Raw genomic sequence first — 15,462 nt, forward strand, 5'->3', positions numbered from 1 at the left:
CTGAATCCTGTCCCCCTCCTCGTAGCCGCCAAGCCGAACAAATCAGCTCCGGACCGGAGGCACCACATGCCTTCTGTCCCCCCGACCCCTCCCGGTGTTGTCCTCCTGTGGCTGTGCCATGGGACTTGAGTTGGATGGTCGAGGGTCAACCTGACAGGTCCGCTCGCATGTTGCTGCAAGTGTGTCTGGAGATACGCTCTATGCGAGCGGACCTTGTCGGATCAATGGACAACCTCGGCACCCACATGCAGTCCATGAGCACAGCCATGTCTTCTTTTGTCTCCAAAATCCCTTCCCATACCACCGTCAATGTGTCCCCCTGTCTGTTGCCCTACACAGTTTCCCCCCGTACTCCTTATGTGTCATGTCCACATTTGATGCCTGTTCCTGCACAAGCCAGCCGTGTGGATGTGTCAGACCCTGAAGATCTAGACATTGTGGTCCTGGAGGATGACCAGAAAGACTTTTGACTTTTGGACTGAGACATTGTTCTGGACGAAGATTTATTTTTCCCCTTGTAAATAGACTGGTTTCCCTGACGCTATATTTGTTTTGCCCCAGCCCAATCCAAGTTCCCTTCTCCTTCTGCATTAAGATCATCATTTGTTTTCCTTTCTCGCTTCCAAACGGACGGTCAGTTTTTGTTCCTACATAAATATCTTTGAGTAATTCTACTTTGTTTAACTTGTTTGACTTCATTTTGAATGTCTGTTTCCAAAGATGGACACATATTTAGTGAGTCATATGCTATGCACATAATAACGTGTTGCTATGATGTGTTACACTCGTAACTGTCTCACACACACACGCACACATGCCTACATCGTTAGACAGGACATGATACACAACAGGATATTACTTTTGTAGATCTTTATTTTCACAATACACCAAAGGACCCCAAGACAAATTGCCCATGTGAATGTCACTGGCGATCATGTTTGCGTTTCCGCAATAGTGGGGGTGATGAACACGGTGAGGGGTGAGGTTGAGTTTGTCACCTTTGTGTATGTGGGTGTTGTACAGTGTGATCAAGAGATGCAGGTGCAGATGATGTCAGCACATTTGGTGTCTGTACCTGGACAAGGGCTGGTTGTGCAGGTGGTGGAAGTGACTGTCCAGAGGTTGGTGGTGTTTGTGCAGGTGGTGAGGGTAGTGGGAGTGACTATCCAGAGGTTGGTGGTATTTGTGCAGGTGGTGGGGGTGGTGGGAGTGACTGTCCAGAGGTTGGTGGTGTTTGTGCAGGTGGTAGGGGGGTGGGAGTGACTGTCCAGAGGTTGGTGGTGTTTGTGTAGGTGGTGGGGGTGACTGTCCAGAGGTTGGTGGTGTTTGTGCAGGTGGTGGGGGTGGTGGGAGTGGGAGTGACTGTCCAGAGGTTGTTGTTGTTTGTGCAGGTGGTGGGGGTGGTGGGAGTAATTGTCCAGCGGTTGGTGGTGTTTGTGCCGGTGGTGAGGGTGGTGGGAGTGACTGTTCAGAGGTTGGCAGTGTTTGTGCAGGTGGTGGGGGTGCCTGTTCAGGGTGCTGGTGTGTTTGTGTACCTTGGCTGTGGTGCTGTGCAGCTCCCACTGGCCACCATTGCCACATGCAGGCCCCTGCTGCAGGTGTCTGCCAGGGATGAAATGAGCAGGTCGAACAAAAGGGGGGGTGGCAGGTGGCAGACTGTGGGCAGGAGAAGGGTGCCCGTGGGATACCTGCACCACAACAGGGCTGGTACTTCCCACAAATGATGGAGAGGATGGCAGGGATACACTGCGTAGGGAAGAGCGGGTAGGGGAACCACCATGTCGGTCCCGGATGTGAGGGCTGTGAGGGAGTGATGTCTGTGATTGGATGTGTGTGAGCCGTGGCTGGTTTGATTTATGCCGAGTTTGTTTGAGAGGAGGCAGACGAGCGTCGCTTGGCAGAGGATGTGATGCAGTGACCTCAGTATCGTCATCCCCGGGGTCAATGTATATGTGCTCATCATCCTCCTCAAAGTCAACGTCCTCATGATCTTGAGCCTCCTCTTGGGCATGAGTTGCTGCCGACATTACTGCCTGGAGGATCAGAAGATTCTGCCCTCTGATTCCCCATTGGCCAGCACTGGTTGTCGGTCTGTCAGCCTCTCCCTCAGCATCATCTGAAGCACAGAGGTTGCAACCGTATTAGTGATTGACCAGGTATTACATGTGCTGCAACACCAGGGTTGTTTTAACTGTACTTTGCATCAGCAGATGAGGATCATGTGATCTGGTTAGGGTACCACCACAAATGACCACTCACACCATAGCACTGAGGTGTTACACAGAGATGTACATAATACTAACAAACTCACCAGCTCCAGCCACAACTCTCTGTCCGTTCGTATTCCCCCCTGGTGTATAGTGCTGCACCTGTCTCCTCATAGTTGTTGTAGACATAGCTGTAGAGGGTAGAAACTACATTCTCAATGATCTGCATCTCCAATTGACAGACAGGCATATGTGACACTCATAGGGGGTCATTATGATCGCAGACGGACTTGAGTACGTCCGCGACCATAGAGGGGGAGGGAACCTCTGCTTGGCCTGCGGAGTTCCCTCCTGTGCAATTAGGATGTGACCGCCACCCTGGCGGTCACATCCTCTATTTTTAACATTGCGGCGGGTGCTGCTTCAAGCTGCACCTGCCGCAATGTTAAAAATGAAAGCTGCACATTTGCATGCACAAAGCGGCAGGCACCGCGCGGTGCCTGCCGCTCTGTGCACGCAAATGCACCCACCACCCCCCCCGCTTCACCCCTGGGGGCCCGCAACGGAGCAGGAATACGTATGCCTTTGCACGGCGGACATGCCGCCGTGTAAAGGCATTGAAATTCAGACATCCTAATATGGCTGGCGGTGTCTGAGAGACACCGCCATCATATTAGGCCTTTACTGCCGCGGTTGTAAGCCAACCGCGGCGGAAAAGCAGCGGACCTAAACCAGGACTCACCAGCCATCCTAATTTGGCGGTGGGTCTTTGGTGGGTCCGCAGAGGATTTTCCGCATCCACCGGGCGGGCGGTGGCTTCCGCCGGCCCGGAGGATGGGGAAAATTCTCCATCATAATGTGCCCCCTTGTTTGTATTTCACTCTGTAAACAACAACTGTTGACTTCATGCAGAAGGGGATCTCGATCTCTGTCATGGCTTAGTAAGCTGGTGACACACCGCATGCCTTATTTACCTGACGGACTGGTGCGCAACAGTTTCACAGCTGGAGCCAGGATGTCATGCATCCCACGGGATGTTGTCCGCTGCAGTGGTCTCATCCTGTCAGCACCTGTGATGAGAAATACATGTCCACATTTTAGTACAACAGATTGTAGCTATGAGCCAAGATGTTATTCTCATTAACCATTTGCGGATAATCAAGGACAATGTGCAGCATGTTTACCTCATTGACTTTACACGTGGGCACCTGCTCACAAGCAGCATTTGACAGCTGTTACATCCATGCAGCACTGACATCAATAAGATGACACATCAACTGACAAACTTGTATGAGAAGGTTACTGATATTTCAAGGAAGGGGATAAATGACCATGACTCATCTGCATCACACTGATTTCACCTTTACCATTGAGACAACGTTTTATCATGGGTGTAATATTGTCTGTTAACAAGCCAGAAAGCAATTTTTGTGTGAGATGTGCAGTTGTCAGGGACATGATGTTACCCATTTGTGCTTCCCTACCCATGAGGTCACACAGCTCATTTTTGATTGAGAGTACACAGATTACTAATGTCCATCCTTTGAGTGTTCGCTGTTCCCATACTCCATTTCCAACATCATGGTACTACTTACATGACAACGGATGGTGTCTTGTGCAGCAGATATCCAAACTTCATATGTCAAACACTCACCTATACATGTGAATACAATAGAAGGGAGGCAAGCAAAAAACAACATTTGGTTATGATCCCACATTGCAGATGAGGTGAGAAGCTTTGAGGCTTCCTGCCTGCACTGGATTATCGTGTTGCTCTTCAGTCAATTAATTTTGCAGGTGCTACTGCATGAAGAGTCACCTTAGAAGCCCCTACACCTATCTGAAAGGTACACAACTGGCACCAGTGTGTGCCTCAGCCTTACTAATTTAATTTTGATTTAACCATGTACAGTTTGCTAGGGATTCATCCTATCATCGAATTGCAAGCCTGTTGTGTTTTGGTGAGTTCATATGACAAATTGTTCTATTGTATGTCCATTCTGCACACACTTGGCATACATTTTGTGTCACCCTCTCATTTGCCACCAGGGTCTGATCGGCCATGTGTTCAAATGCCCTATGTGAGCATATTGTGATGCAGGACAACAGTGTTTCACAACACATACGGTGGAGGTGAAAGGCACAATTAATGAGCATTCAGCTAGGTTGACTTACCTTGGGCCAGCACCGGAGCAGTGTGTGGTCCCTAGACAGATGTCAAGTCCAACCTAGTAGCAGAAGTCAGTGTGAGTCTTTGATTCACGAAGGACTGCATTGTACCTACAATGATAAGTGTGTTTTGCAACTTTACATTCCTGCTGCCACATGTGATGCATTCATTTTCTGGCACACAATGGACGAGCATAAGCAGTTGTGGGCACCACCGTTGCAGTAGTCTGTCATACATAATGTAAGGAGTGAACCCACATATCACTTAGAATGGGCCCACTACCTTGATGCTACTTATATCAAAATGACATGCCTACGAATTCAGAGGTAAGGTCCACTATCGTGTTTTGTTGATGCCCAGAAAATTATCCAATAAATGTACCCAGTACATGACCAGCTGTGAGGACTGTGCAATTTAATGTATGTTGGAAAGATTTGAAGTTGGACAGTGTATTTATTGTCAATACTAGAGAGACTGGTATCTCACTGTTTGTTTTTCATTTCCATATCTGTGCAAATAGACTTTCTTGATTAGGTCTACAGACACTATTACAATATAGTGGGTACACCCTTTTGACTAGTTGTGGGCCTCGATTACTGGATTGGTTTCCCCGGTCTGGGTCTGTTGGTGAAATACATGTTGTGTACCACAATTACAAAGGTATGATGAGCCAAGACATTTTATATTTTGTCTTTCGCTGTTAACAAATGTCATATGGTAAAGGTGAATGTCCATTGACAACTCCAATTCTAATGAAGCAAATTTTGCATCACTGGTTGATTTACATAGCTGGGCAGTATTTGTCCCTCTGTCGTATCCTGACAATGTATGCATTTTGACCATCTCCTGGCAAGTTTGACTTACCAGTTTGTGTGGTTGTCATGCCTTCCTCTGTACGTTGCTGATTCCTCCCATTAGATGCAGTGACCTCTGCTACTGCAGTTGTCTGTGCTCTGGCTTCATGTGTCAATGGGTGAGAATAGAGAAAAGTAAACAAATGGGTAATGTTCTTGTGGAACTTTTCGGTGATTTGCCCATATCTTCTGCGTGCTAACAGTGTTGTGAAGTACTGCCGCAGATGGGGCAGGTAGGAGCAGGGGTGTGTTGGATATGTAATGGCGTGGCAGAGTGGAAAATGGACAACAGAATCTGTGTATGACATATTTACATCTAATGGTACTCTCACCTTCTGCTTTGTGATTTAGGCTGGCACAGGGTGATGTACTTCTTGGAGAATTTGTGTCAGGTTTACAAGCCCCTTGAATAAGATTTACACTGCTGTTGCACCACTTCTGTGACACAACGGTGGTGTACAACAGACGACACATTTAGAATTATTTGCAACGTGGCGCTTCTATGGTGAAGCGTCACATTGTGAGGCCCTGCGCAACATTGAACCTTTGTCAGCTTCGATGTCGCCAGGGTGGGCATTCCTTTGGGATATTCCGCGTACAAGTGATTCAATGAAATCTGCAAGGTTTCACAGAGTCACTTTTCAGAGGGCGCTGCGACGCAACCTTACGCCTGCTTGAAGCAGACGTAAGGAGTGGCGCAGCACGTTAGGTATGGGCAGTGCATGAACATTATTGGAGTTGCATCGCTCTTGCGACACGACTCCAGCAAAGCCCCCCCTACACATAATCAGATTCAACACACACCTGTCTATCCCTGTGCCACAGAGCACCACCATCTCAACACAATGCCTCCGTGTTTGCGCAAGGGTTGAATTGCATGTCACATTGGTACTGGCGCTTCCCTGCTAATAATTGTCAATAGCTACTTTATATTTTTAACTTTATTTAGCATTTCCATATAGCATTGCACATTTTCAGTTAATATGAACAGTTATTGAATTTGCAGGGTTGTGTAAGTACGGCTGCAGTACTGTGGCCATGTTTTCAAAAGGGGGGGAGGGATTAGCCATTTATAATGCAAATGATTCTGGGACTTGTGGTGCTACATACAGAGGGTGACACATGAGTCTCTGACTGACTATATGTTTTATACACTTTGGACAAGTTCCTTTATACCAATGACAGTGTAACATAGACAATCTTTTCATGCACTTTTTCTTTTCATTCCACTTACCTGGTACCACGTAGTGGACATCACTGACAGGCAGCCCATGGATCAAGTTGGGGTGTATTGCTGTGAGGATATCCTCCTCCAGTGGGCTGAGCCGGATGCGGGGTCCAGGGCATGCAACAGGGAGGGATGCTGAATGGTGGCCTTGGAGGTACCTATGGTGCCCCCCTGTTGATCGCTGCACCCGGTGGCAGGCAACTTGAGGTGCCTGCCACAGAGTGCAGGGATGAACTGCAGTTAACAATGCAAGCAGGCATTCCATTCAGAATGCATGATCCCTTTGTTAAGTATAGGATTGCGACCAAACAGGGTTCAGTCACATCCTACTTGCAGGTCTGTAACCAATGACAGGAGGTAGGTTACAGTTCCTGACCGATGTTGGGAGGACTCCAACATAGGAATCGGGCCCTTAATATAAATTGGAGTGGGAATAGTAAATTATATATGTTTAGTGTCCAGCACCTTCCCAGAATTATTATAGTTTGGAGTGGGAATAGTAAATTATATATGTTTACTGTCCAGCACCTTCTCTGACTTAATATATATTGGAATGAGAATAGTAAATTAGATATGTTTAGTGTCCAGTACATTCCTAGCATTGATATAGTTTGGAGTGGGAATAGTAAATTATATATGTTTATTGTCCAACACCTTCCCAGACTTAATATAGTTTGGAGTCGGAATAGTAAATTATATATGTTTAGTGTCTAGCACCTTCCCTGACTTAATATAAGTTGAAGTCGGAATGCTAAATTAAATATGTTTAGTGCCCAGCACCTTCCCAGAGTTAATATAGTTTGGAGTGGGAATTGTAAATTAGATATATTTATTGTCGAGCACCTTCCCAGCGTTAATATAGTTTGGAGTGCCAATAGTAAATTATATATGTTTATTGTCCAGCACCTTTTCTGAATTAATGTAGTCTTTAGTGGGAATAGTAAAAATATATATATATTTTGGAGTTAGCATATAGATATATTTCTATATGTTTATCAAAGTAACATAGGGGGCCATTGCGATGGCAGGCGGACATGAGTCCCCCCGAGGTGGTGAGTGGAATCAGCCCCCTGTATGGCGGCACTCCGGCACATGAAATTACAATGTGATCACCACCATGGCGGTCGCATTGGCATATTTACCATTGTGGCGGATGCTGCTGGCTGCAGCACCCGCAGCAGTAGTAAAAATGCATGCAGTGCCTTTCCCTACACTATGTTGGTGGCACCATGTGTTGCCTCTCACTCAGTGCAGTTAAATGCAGGGGGGTACCATGGGTATCCCCCAGTGAAAAGCCACCTCCCCCCAACAAAAGGGGGGCCCGCAACAGGCCCCCAAAACCAATCCCCGCCATCCTTCCAATGGCAGTTTACCCGCCATGGAAAGAATGGCTGCGGCCAGCATCCTAATCTGGTGGACGGCGCCTTCTACGCACCGCCACCATTTTACTGATGTTGACCGCTCTGCCAGACAATTGTAACGATTACCTGTGGCTGATCGGTGGCGTGCGGTCTTTGCATCCACCACAGTCGGGGACAGATTCCCCCCGCATCGTAATGTGGTGAGGGGAAAATTACTGCTGTCGGTGGCGGGCCTTCCACCAACGTAATGACCCCCTTAGTTTTTTGAGGTAAATTGATGTAACTTAAATATTTTATTACATATACAAGATTTAAAACAATGTAAAATAAATACAGAAACATTTTCATATTTTATTTATGTTTTTATTTAGATTCAAACATTAAAGAATAAAATAAAAAGCATTTAATTGTATTAACTATATTTAATATATAGTTAAACAATGGAAAACATTTTTTTTTACATATATATTTTGTACATATGTATACATTATATATAATATTTTTGCAAACTCAAACTCATGTACATTTGAAAAAACAAGATGTAATTATATATTCCCTTTATACAATTTTTTTAAACAAATCATGTTTTTGGTAATAGTGATACATTATTTATTTATCTTGTAAATATTGATTACATCATTACATATAGTGTACATTATTAAAAACATAAAGGTTTAGAAAAAATATTGTAATTTGTTTACAATTATTTCAATTTTTTAACATATACTGTTATTTTAGGTAATATTTATATTTCAAATATAAATAATATAAACTAGACATGTCATTTTGAAATACAAACATTTTTCAAAACATTTATGGATGTTATCACATTATTTAATATTAGTACAGATGTTTCATATACATTGACCATAAAAAATGTATAGTTCATGAATTATAATAATAAATAATACATGTTTAATAAAATGTATTGTTATTACTATTGAACTTTTAAAAAAACATGTCAAATAACTTTTTTAAGAAGTGTATTATTTTGTAGTATTTTTACAAAAATGTATAGTAATGCAGTTCTAACGAACAGTAAGTTTAATAAAGAAAAAATATAAATCTTTATTGTTTAATGCAGCCACTTTTATTCCAAACATATTTAGTAAGCTATCGGTTTTGTTTTAGGTTATTTCTGAGGGGAGAAGCTCGTGGTTGGACGCTGCGTTCCATTGGGTAAGGTACGTTTAATTTTCTTTTTTTAAACTTTAATTTTGGTTTAATTTGAAGGCTGTCAAGTAGTATATAGTGTCAGGTTTTTCAATTTTTGGTGAGTTGTATGTTTTACTTTTGCATTTGCGAAATGCGGTTACTTTGTCAATCGGTCGGTGTTGGAGTTTGATAGCTATGTGAAAATATGTTTATAGTATGGTGTTAGTGTTATCTTTTTTTGTATTATGATATAATGTACATGTATATTTGTGCAGGAGAGATAGTTTTTTTCCTCACAGGTTTTTGTTGATTGGAAGTTGTCAATTGGTAGAAGAATATGTTTTTTATTTAAAGAAGTGTGTATTAGTAACCTAATAATTATTTTACACTTCCTTAGTTTTCCGATTTTTCCTAGAGCATTTCTTTTTTTGAATACTTTTTTCGGGATTTTTCTGGTTATCGTCTGTGGAGTTATTGCTGATGGATTACTTTTTATACAGTTGGATGTTTCCATTTTTTGGGGGGATTTTTTTCACTTATTGGGATTTTCATGAATGTGGATTTATTTATGGCAGTTTGGAGTACATTTCATCAGCTACGAAAACAGTAAGTAATTTTAAATTATTTATTCTGAGAGGTAAATGTTAATACTGTAATTGTTTTTGTTATTTATATTATATAAAATATAATTATTATGTTTATTTTTTACATAGTAATTAAATCAATTGACAAAATAATTATATTTTAGGAGTTACAATGTTTTTATTTATTTGATTGAGTGTTTTTAGATTACAAGTTTTGTGGATTTAGAGGTATATTTATTTAAAGTAGCCTTTTAGCTATTGTTTCAAGATATTTTAGCCCTTTAGTTGTTGGATAGAGTCTTACATTGCATTGCAAGTACTCAAACATTTGTTTAGTTTGCCTGGTTAGTTTTGGGACTAGTTGTCTTAAAGACTGTGTCAGGCACCCCATTTTGCACACCACAATGTTCTTGCTTGGATTGGGCGACCCATGGGCACCCTGTGACAGATTCAAAGGGCCTGAGGTGAAGGGGGGCCTGCTATGGCCCCCCCAAAGTACGATTCCAACAGCTGTTTTGTCTTGCTAAGACCGACTTGATATGGCTGCCTGAAATGTACAATGATGAAGAATTTCTTCATATTTCAAGAAGAATTCTTTCTCCAAACAAAGGGGGTCGCTATGGGGGCCACGTTTGCCCCAAATTTAGCAATAATATTTATGGACTACTTCGAAAAACAATTTATCTTCACAGACAACAACCCATTCAATGCCAATTTGGCAGTATGGGTGAGATATATTGATGATGTCCTATGCGTTTGGAATGGTAACTCTGAGGAATTAAACAACTTTCATGAATGGTTGAACCTAAGGAACGAACACATTCAATTTACCATGCAGTCCAGCAATGATCGGATCCCATTCCTAGATATTAGTATTCATGCTGAAAATGCTCATCTACAGACGACGCTATATAGGAAACTTACAGAAAGGAATTCATTATTACAGTATGGAAGCCATCACCCGAGGGCGTTAAAAGACAATTTATTTATTTATTTATTTATTTTGTGTACTTGTAGAGCGTAGACCTGTCACCCAGAGGGCATCCTGGCGCTTTGAACTTCGGGACGATTGCACTTCTCACTGCTCAAACAATTTTTGGAAAGAGATGCGTTTTCAACGCTTTCCTAAACGGCAGGTAGTCCTTGTGGCTTCTCAGAGAAAGAGGCAGGGAGTTCCAAAGTTTGGCCGCTGCAACACTAAATGAGCGGCCACCCATCCTAACTCTCTGAAACCTCGGGACCACCAGCAGTTGTGCCGAAGAGGAACGAAGGGGCAACGAGGCAGAGTACCAGGCAAACATATTCCGCAGTGGTACTGGGCCCTGTTGGTGTACTGCCTTGAACACCAGGCACGCAGCTTTATACAGCACTCGCAGATGAACCGGAAGCCAGTGTGAGTCTCTTAGAGCGAGAGTGGAAGAGCTGGACCTAGGACGAGAAAGAGACAATTTGGCGGCCATGTTCTGCACCCGTTGTAACTTCCCCAGCAGATTTTTTGGGGCCTCCAGAAGTAGCGCATTGCAATAGTCTAAACGACTTAGAATGGTACTGCGGACTACTTCCGGCCTGGCCTGGGCGGGTAGAAGGGGCAGAACTTTACGCAACATGCGTAACAGCATCATGCATGTAGAGAGGGTTTTATTGACGTGCAAGTCAAGCTGTAAATTTGGGCCGAAGATCACCCCCAAGTTGCAAGCTGATTCCGCCGCCGCTACTGGCTCGGGAAAGGTGTTAGGCCAAAAGTTCTCTGGAAGAACTCTCGGGATCCGGTCTATGGAACAATATACCTCCGTCTTTGAGCTGTTAAATTGGAGGGAGTTGGCCCGTAACCAGTCCGCTGTGGCTGCCCTACAGCGGTGAAATGTCTCCAGCGGGACCGCATTATTTCCTTCCAGAGAGAAGACCAGCTGGGTGTCGTCGGCATAGTTGAAAGCCGAGACACCAAAAGATTTTATAAGCTGGACCAAGGGGCGAAGGTACAGGTTAAAAAGTATGGGGCTGATGGCCAAGCCCTGTGGGACCCCCTGTCCAACTTTTCTTGGCTCAGAACAGAATGGAGGAAGCGACAATCTGCCTGTAGGACAGTTCCTACGAATTAGAGGGAATTGCTCCAAAAAAGATGACTATATGTGTGAGTCACATGATATATCAAAACGCCTGGTAGCTCGAGGATACGCAGGGCGGTTGGTGAAGAAAGCCCGTAAACGGGCATGGTACAATCCACATGAAACTCTTCTCAATGCTGAAAATCGGGATAAAGCCAACCCTGAACGCATAATCTGCGTCACCATCTTCTCGACGAGAAGTAATGAAATTAAAAAGATCATTAATAAGAATTGGTCGCTGGTTGCAGATTACATTAGGCAGGACGGTCTACAGTTACATTCCTTTAAAAGAGCCAAAAATATCCGAGACATGGTGGTTCATTCCTTCCTGGACCCAGTGGAACAACCTACTATCACTTCAATGTGGAATCTTCCCCCGATTGTTGGATCCCATAGGTGTGGAGCATGCATCGCATGTGCTACTACACTGCAAACCAAGACTTTTGTGCATAAAAACCGGACTTTCGATCTAAAATCATACACTAATTGTAATACGACTAACATTATATACGTAATTCAGTGTCCTTGCGAGCAAGTATATGTCGGGCACACTCAACAGAAGGCCAAACAGAGGATTTTACAGCATGGAAGCAGAATATGCTGTGCTGTACCAGGAGCCCCTTTAGTAGATCACTTTCAAAGAATGGGGCACACTGTTCAGGAATTGAGATGGGTGGTCATAGAAAAAATCACTCTGGGCAGAAGGGGTGGCAATCTGGTGACAGTGCTTAATACCAGCGAATCTAAATGGATGGCCACATTTGACTAAAAAAAAAACATTCTCAAGAGACCGACAGTAGTTATGCCCAGATGGCAGCACTGGGACATTAACCACAGTGATAGATGTGACTGTGTTCGATGGTCTGTTGGTTGAGTTTGTACATACAAGTGTAGATTAATGCTTGGACTCTTTGTTCCTTAATTTATTGCAATGACGTCCTCCATCTTGCTTGGTTCTGTGTGAATTAATTGATAATGTTTACACCCTCATGTTCGAGAGGTGCACGTTATAATTGTTTTCGGCAATTACGCTATCTATTATAGAATGTGCCAGTTTGCTATGACGCCCTCCATCCTGCTTAACTAATTGACAACGTCTACACCCTCATGCTTGAGAGGTGCACGTTGTTTTTGTAATTGTTTCTGGCAATGTCGCTATCTATCATAGAATGTCCTAGATTTAATAACTGATAACGTTTACACCCTAATGTGCGAGAGGTGCACGTTTTTGGCAATGACCCTTCTTAGAATATGCCTGATAGCGTTTTACACTCTTTCAAAATAATTATCTGTCATTGATCGTTTCTAAGTGACTCCTCTTTAACGTGCCATCATTTAATAACGGGCCGATGTTGTCTTATATTAAGGAAGAGTCGATTGCTGCCTTTGTTTAATGTAATGTGGGAATTCTTGAACAACTCAATCATTTATAGTTCCCTCCTGTTTGTATTAATCAATGCAACCTTAGATCGGAGACGTTGGCTCTCCACATTGCAGCCGAGTAGTATTTTTTCAGTTGCTAGTCACTCACGTGACTGCGCTACAATTTTTCTAGCCTGAACGCAGAAGTGGTTTGACTAAGCGTACTCCGCGAACACGAAGGACAGAGCACTCTGAGAGGGCAGACCGCCGCTGCGGCTACGTTGTTGATGTAAGTGCCGTATCCATGCTGGATACCGCTAGACCGTTCTAATGATCCTTGTTTTTAACAGGGGATTACTCCGATACTACACCTAAACACTAATATTTCCCTTCACCCTTCCCCGCAGAGAATCGAGGGCGGCGCTGAGTCCCTATCGTCTAGGACGAATATGGCATTTTTTGGACTGCTGATTGCTATCGTGGCCTCCTAATCGATGTAAGTGTTTATCACGGAATGTATGGGGCGTTAATGCCACGTGCAGGCAGTCCTTAATAATTAATGGGTTGTAACACCATCCCTCTCATCCCCCCACTTAGCGGAAGTGCAGGAGAGGATATTTCCTATTCATCTCACCAGTCCTCATGAGCAGAAGGACAGACTCCAGCCCCATCTTGAAACACACATTTAAGTGTCTGAAGAAAATCAAAATAAGACTGATTTAACCCAACTAGTGAGCAGATAAGCAAAACAAAGATAGGGCTGCATTTAAATTCTAATATTGATAATTCGTGCATGGTAGCCCTATAACTCATTGTCTTCTCCGCCTCTTCAGTGGCAGGAGTATGAAGAATTGATGTACTTCTGAACAGTACCACCGGGCGATTATTCTGCTGTTGGTTACCTATTTGTGTAATTAGTCAGTCCTTACCTAGTGTTGTTCTTGGGTACGATGCCTGAATCCTATTTATACATGGTTCTATCCTTGTTCCTCCCTAGCCTGCCTGAATTGGTCTTCAGTCCACTAGTATCTGACCACACGGAAGGTGGTCCAACAGATTCCCAATACCCGGAGCCGGCTGGCCCGAGTCACCATGGTAATTCTCCGTTTTTGTACAATATGGCTATTTTGAATAGCTTTTTAATCCACTTTTTATGTAGAATTTACTTAGTTTTTTTCTCTCTTAATTTATAGAGTTGTCTTGCCCCACTACATCCCTTGTTGTCCTGATGAAGACCCCGTCCAAGGGCTCAAGTCAACCTCCCATGTAGGGGTCGAAACGTCGACGGCTCTACCAGTATTGTCATCCGGCACTATCCATGACTGTTTAGTATTTATGATTGTGACCGTCGAATGACTTCTGCAATGTTACTGTAATTGTGACTTGAATAAGTTGAAGCCTTTCTTAATTAATATTGAATTTTTTGTTGAGTATGACATTAAGGTCTCTCTTTTGAACTACCCTACCCTTTCCATTTCACACCTTACACTTCCCTCCCTTTCCTGTGCTCGGGGCATTATTAGGATTGCGTATAATGTCTGATTTATTGACTAGCTCATTGTGATTAAAGAACAGTGTTTGCTCTATTAAATGTGATGAATTCTTTTATTAGAAAATGTTTTGAGTAATTAATTGTGTACCAAAGGTTCTTGCCGAGCAATCAATTAGACATTCATAATATCTTCAGAGTTCATACAATTGAAATTGAACAAAACAAGTCCATATGTAGTCCAATAGCCAGTCAGACACCAAAGTCCTGAAGTACGTTGATCCTTATTTTATTTCAAGATCCCAAAGTTCAAAATATTTTCTGCAGCCAAAGTTCAAAACATTCTCTGCAGCCAACACGTGTTTCGTTGGGCATCAATCTTATGCCTAAACAACTTCCTCAGGGCTGCAAGCCAAAAACAATAAGAACATGGTATAACATACCAACTACAATAAACTAATACAGTTTATTGGAAAAAAAATAATATTAATAAATCAATCACCACCTAAGTGAAAGAAAAGACATAGGTCCCAAATTTAACTGACAGAAATTAAAAAATAATACGTTTTATGTGACTCCCGGTGTTAGTATATAATTTTCAACAAAACGTTCAGGTATTTCGCCAAATACATAGTTTACATAAGTGTGAGTTACCTAGGTTCAATAGGTTTATCTTCTCTATTTGTTTCTTCAAAGGATTATATTCCATAGAATAATAACAGTATCTGGAATGATATAAGGAAGCTCTTAGCTCTGACCCCACAGTTCACATCCAGTCTAAGTGTTGAAAAAGTTTGCGTGTACTACTTACTAGTATCTAATGTAAAGTCGTCCTTATTTTTCAAAGTTATAAGGTCTGTAGAGTTTCATAATCACTCTCGAGTCTGAAATATTATGAGTATAAATGTGTACAAATATTTAATGTAAAGTCATCCATTTTTTCCAAA

At 42.9% G+C, this 15,462-nt stretch overlaps 1 protein-coding gene across 1 annotated transcript in view; it reads right to left on the minus strand.

Moving 5' to 3' along the window:
• Window positions 1-859: 859 nt before the first annotated feature.
• LOC147722743 (uncharacterized) overlaps window positions 860-15,462 on the minus strand; it is a 52,386-nt gene continuing 37,783 nt past the window's right edge. The window contains exons 3-4 of the mRNA XM_086966884.1: window positions 3,182-3,277; window positions 860-2,116 (exon numbers count right to left, since the gene is read on the minus strand). Coding sequence (XP_086823010.1) covers window positions 1,029-2,116; window positions 3,182-3,266 — 1,173 coding nt within the window. The 5' untranslated portion in view covers window positions 3,267-3,277 and the 3' untranslated portion in view covers window positions 860-1,028. The remainder of the gene's footprint in view (window positions 2,117-3,181; window positions 3,278-15,462) is intronic.

This window comes from Lissotriton vulgaris, chromosome 4_1, assembly GCF_964263255.1.
Source record: "Lissotriton vulgaris chromosome 4_1, aLisVul1.2, whole genome shotgun sequence".
NCBI classification, from domain to species: domain Eukaryota; kingdom Metazoa; phylum Chordata; class Amphibia; order Caudata; family Salamandridae; genus Lissotriton; species Lissotriton vulgaris.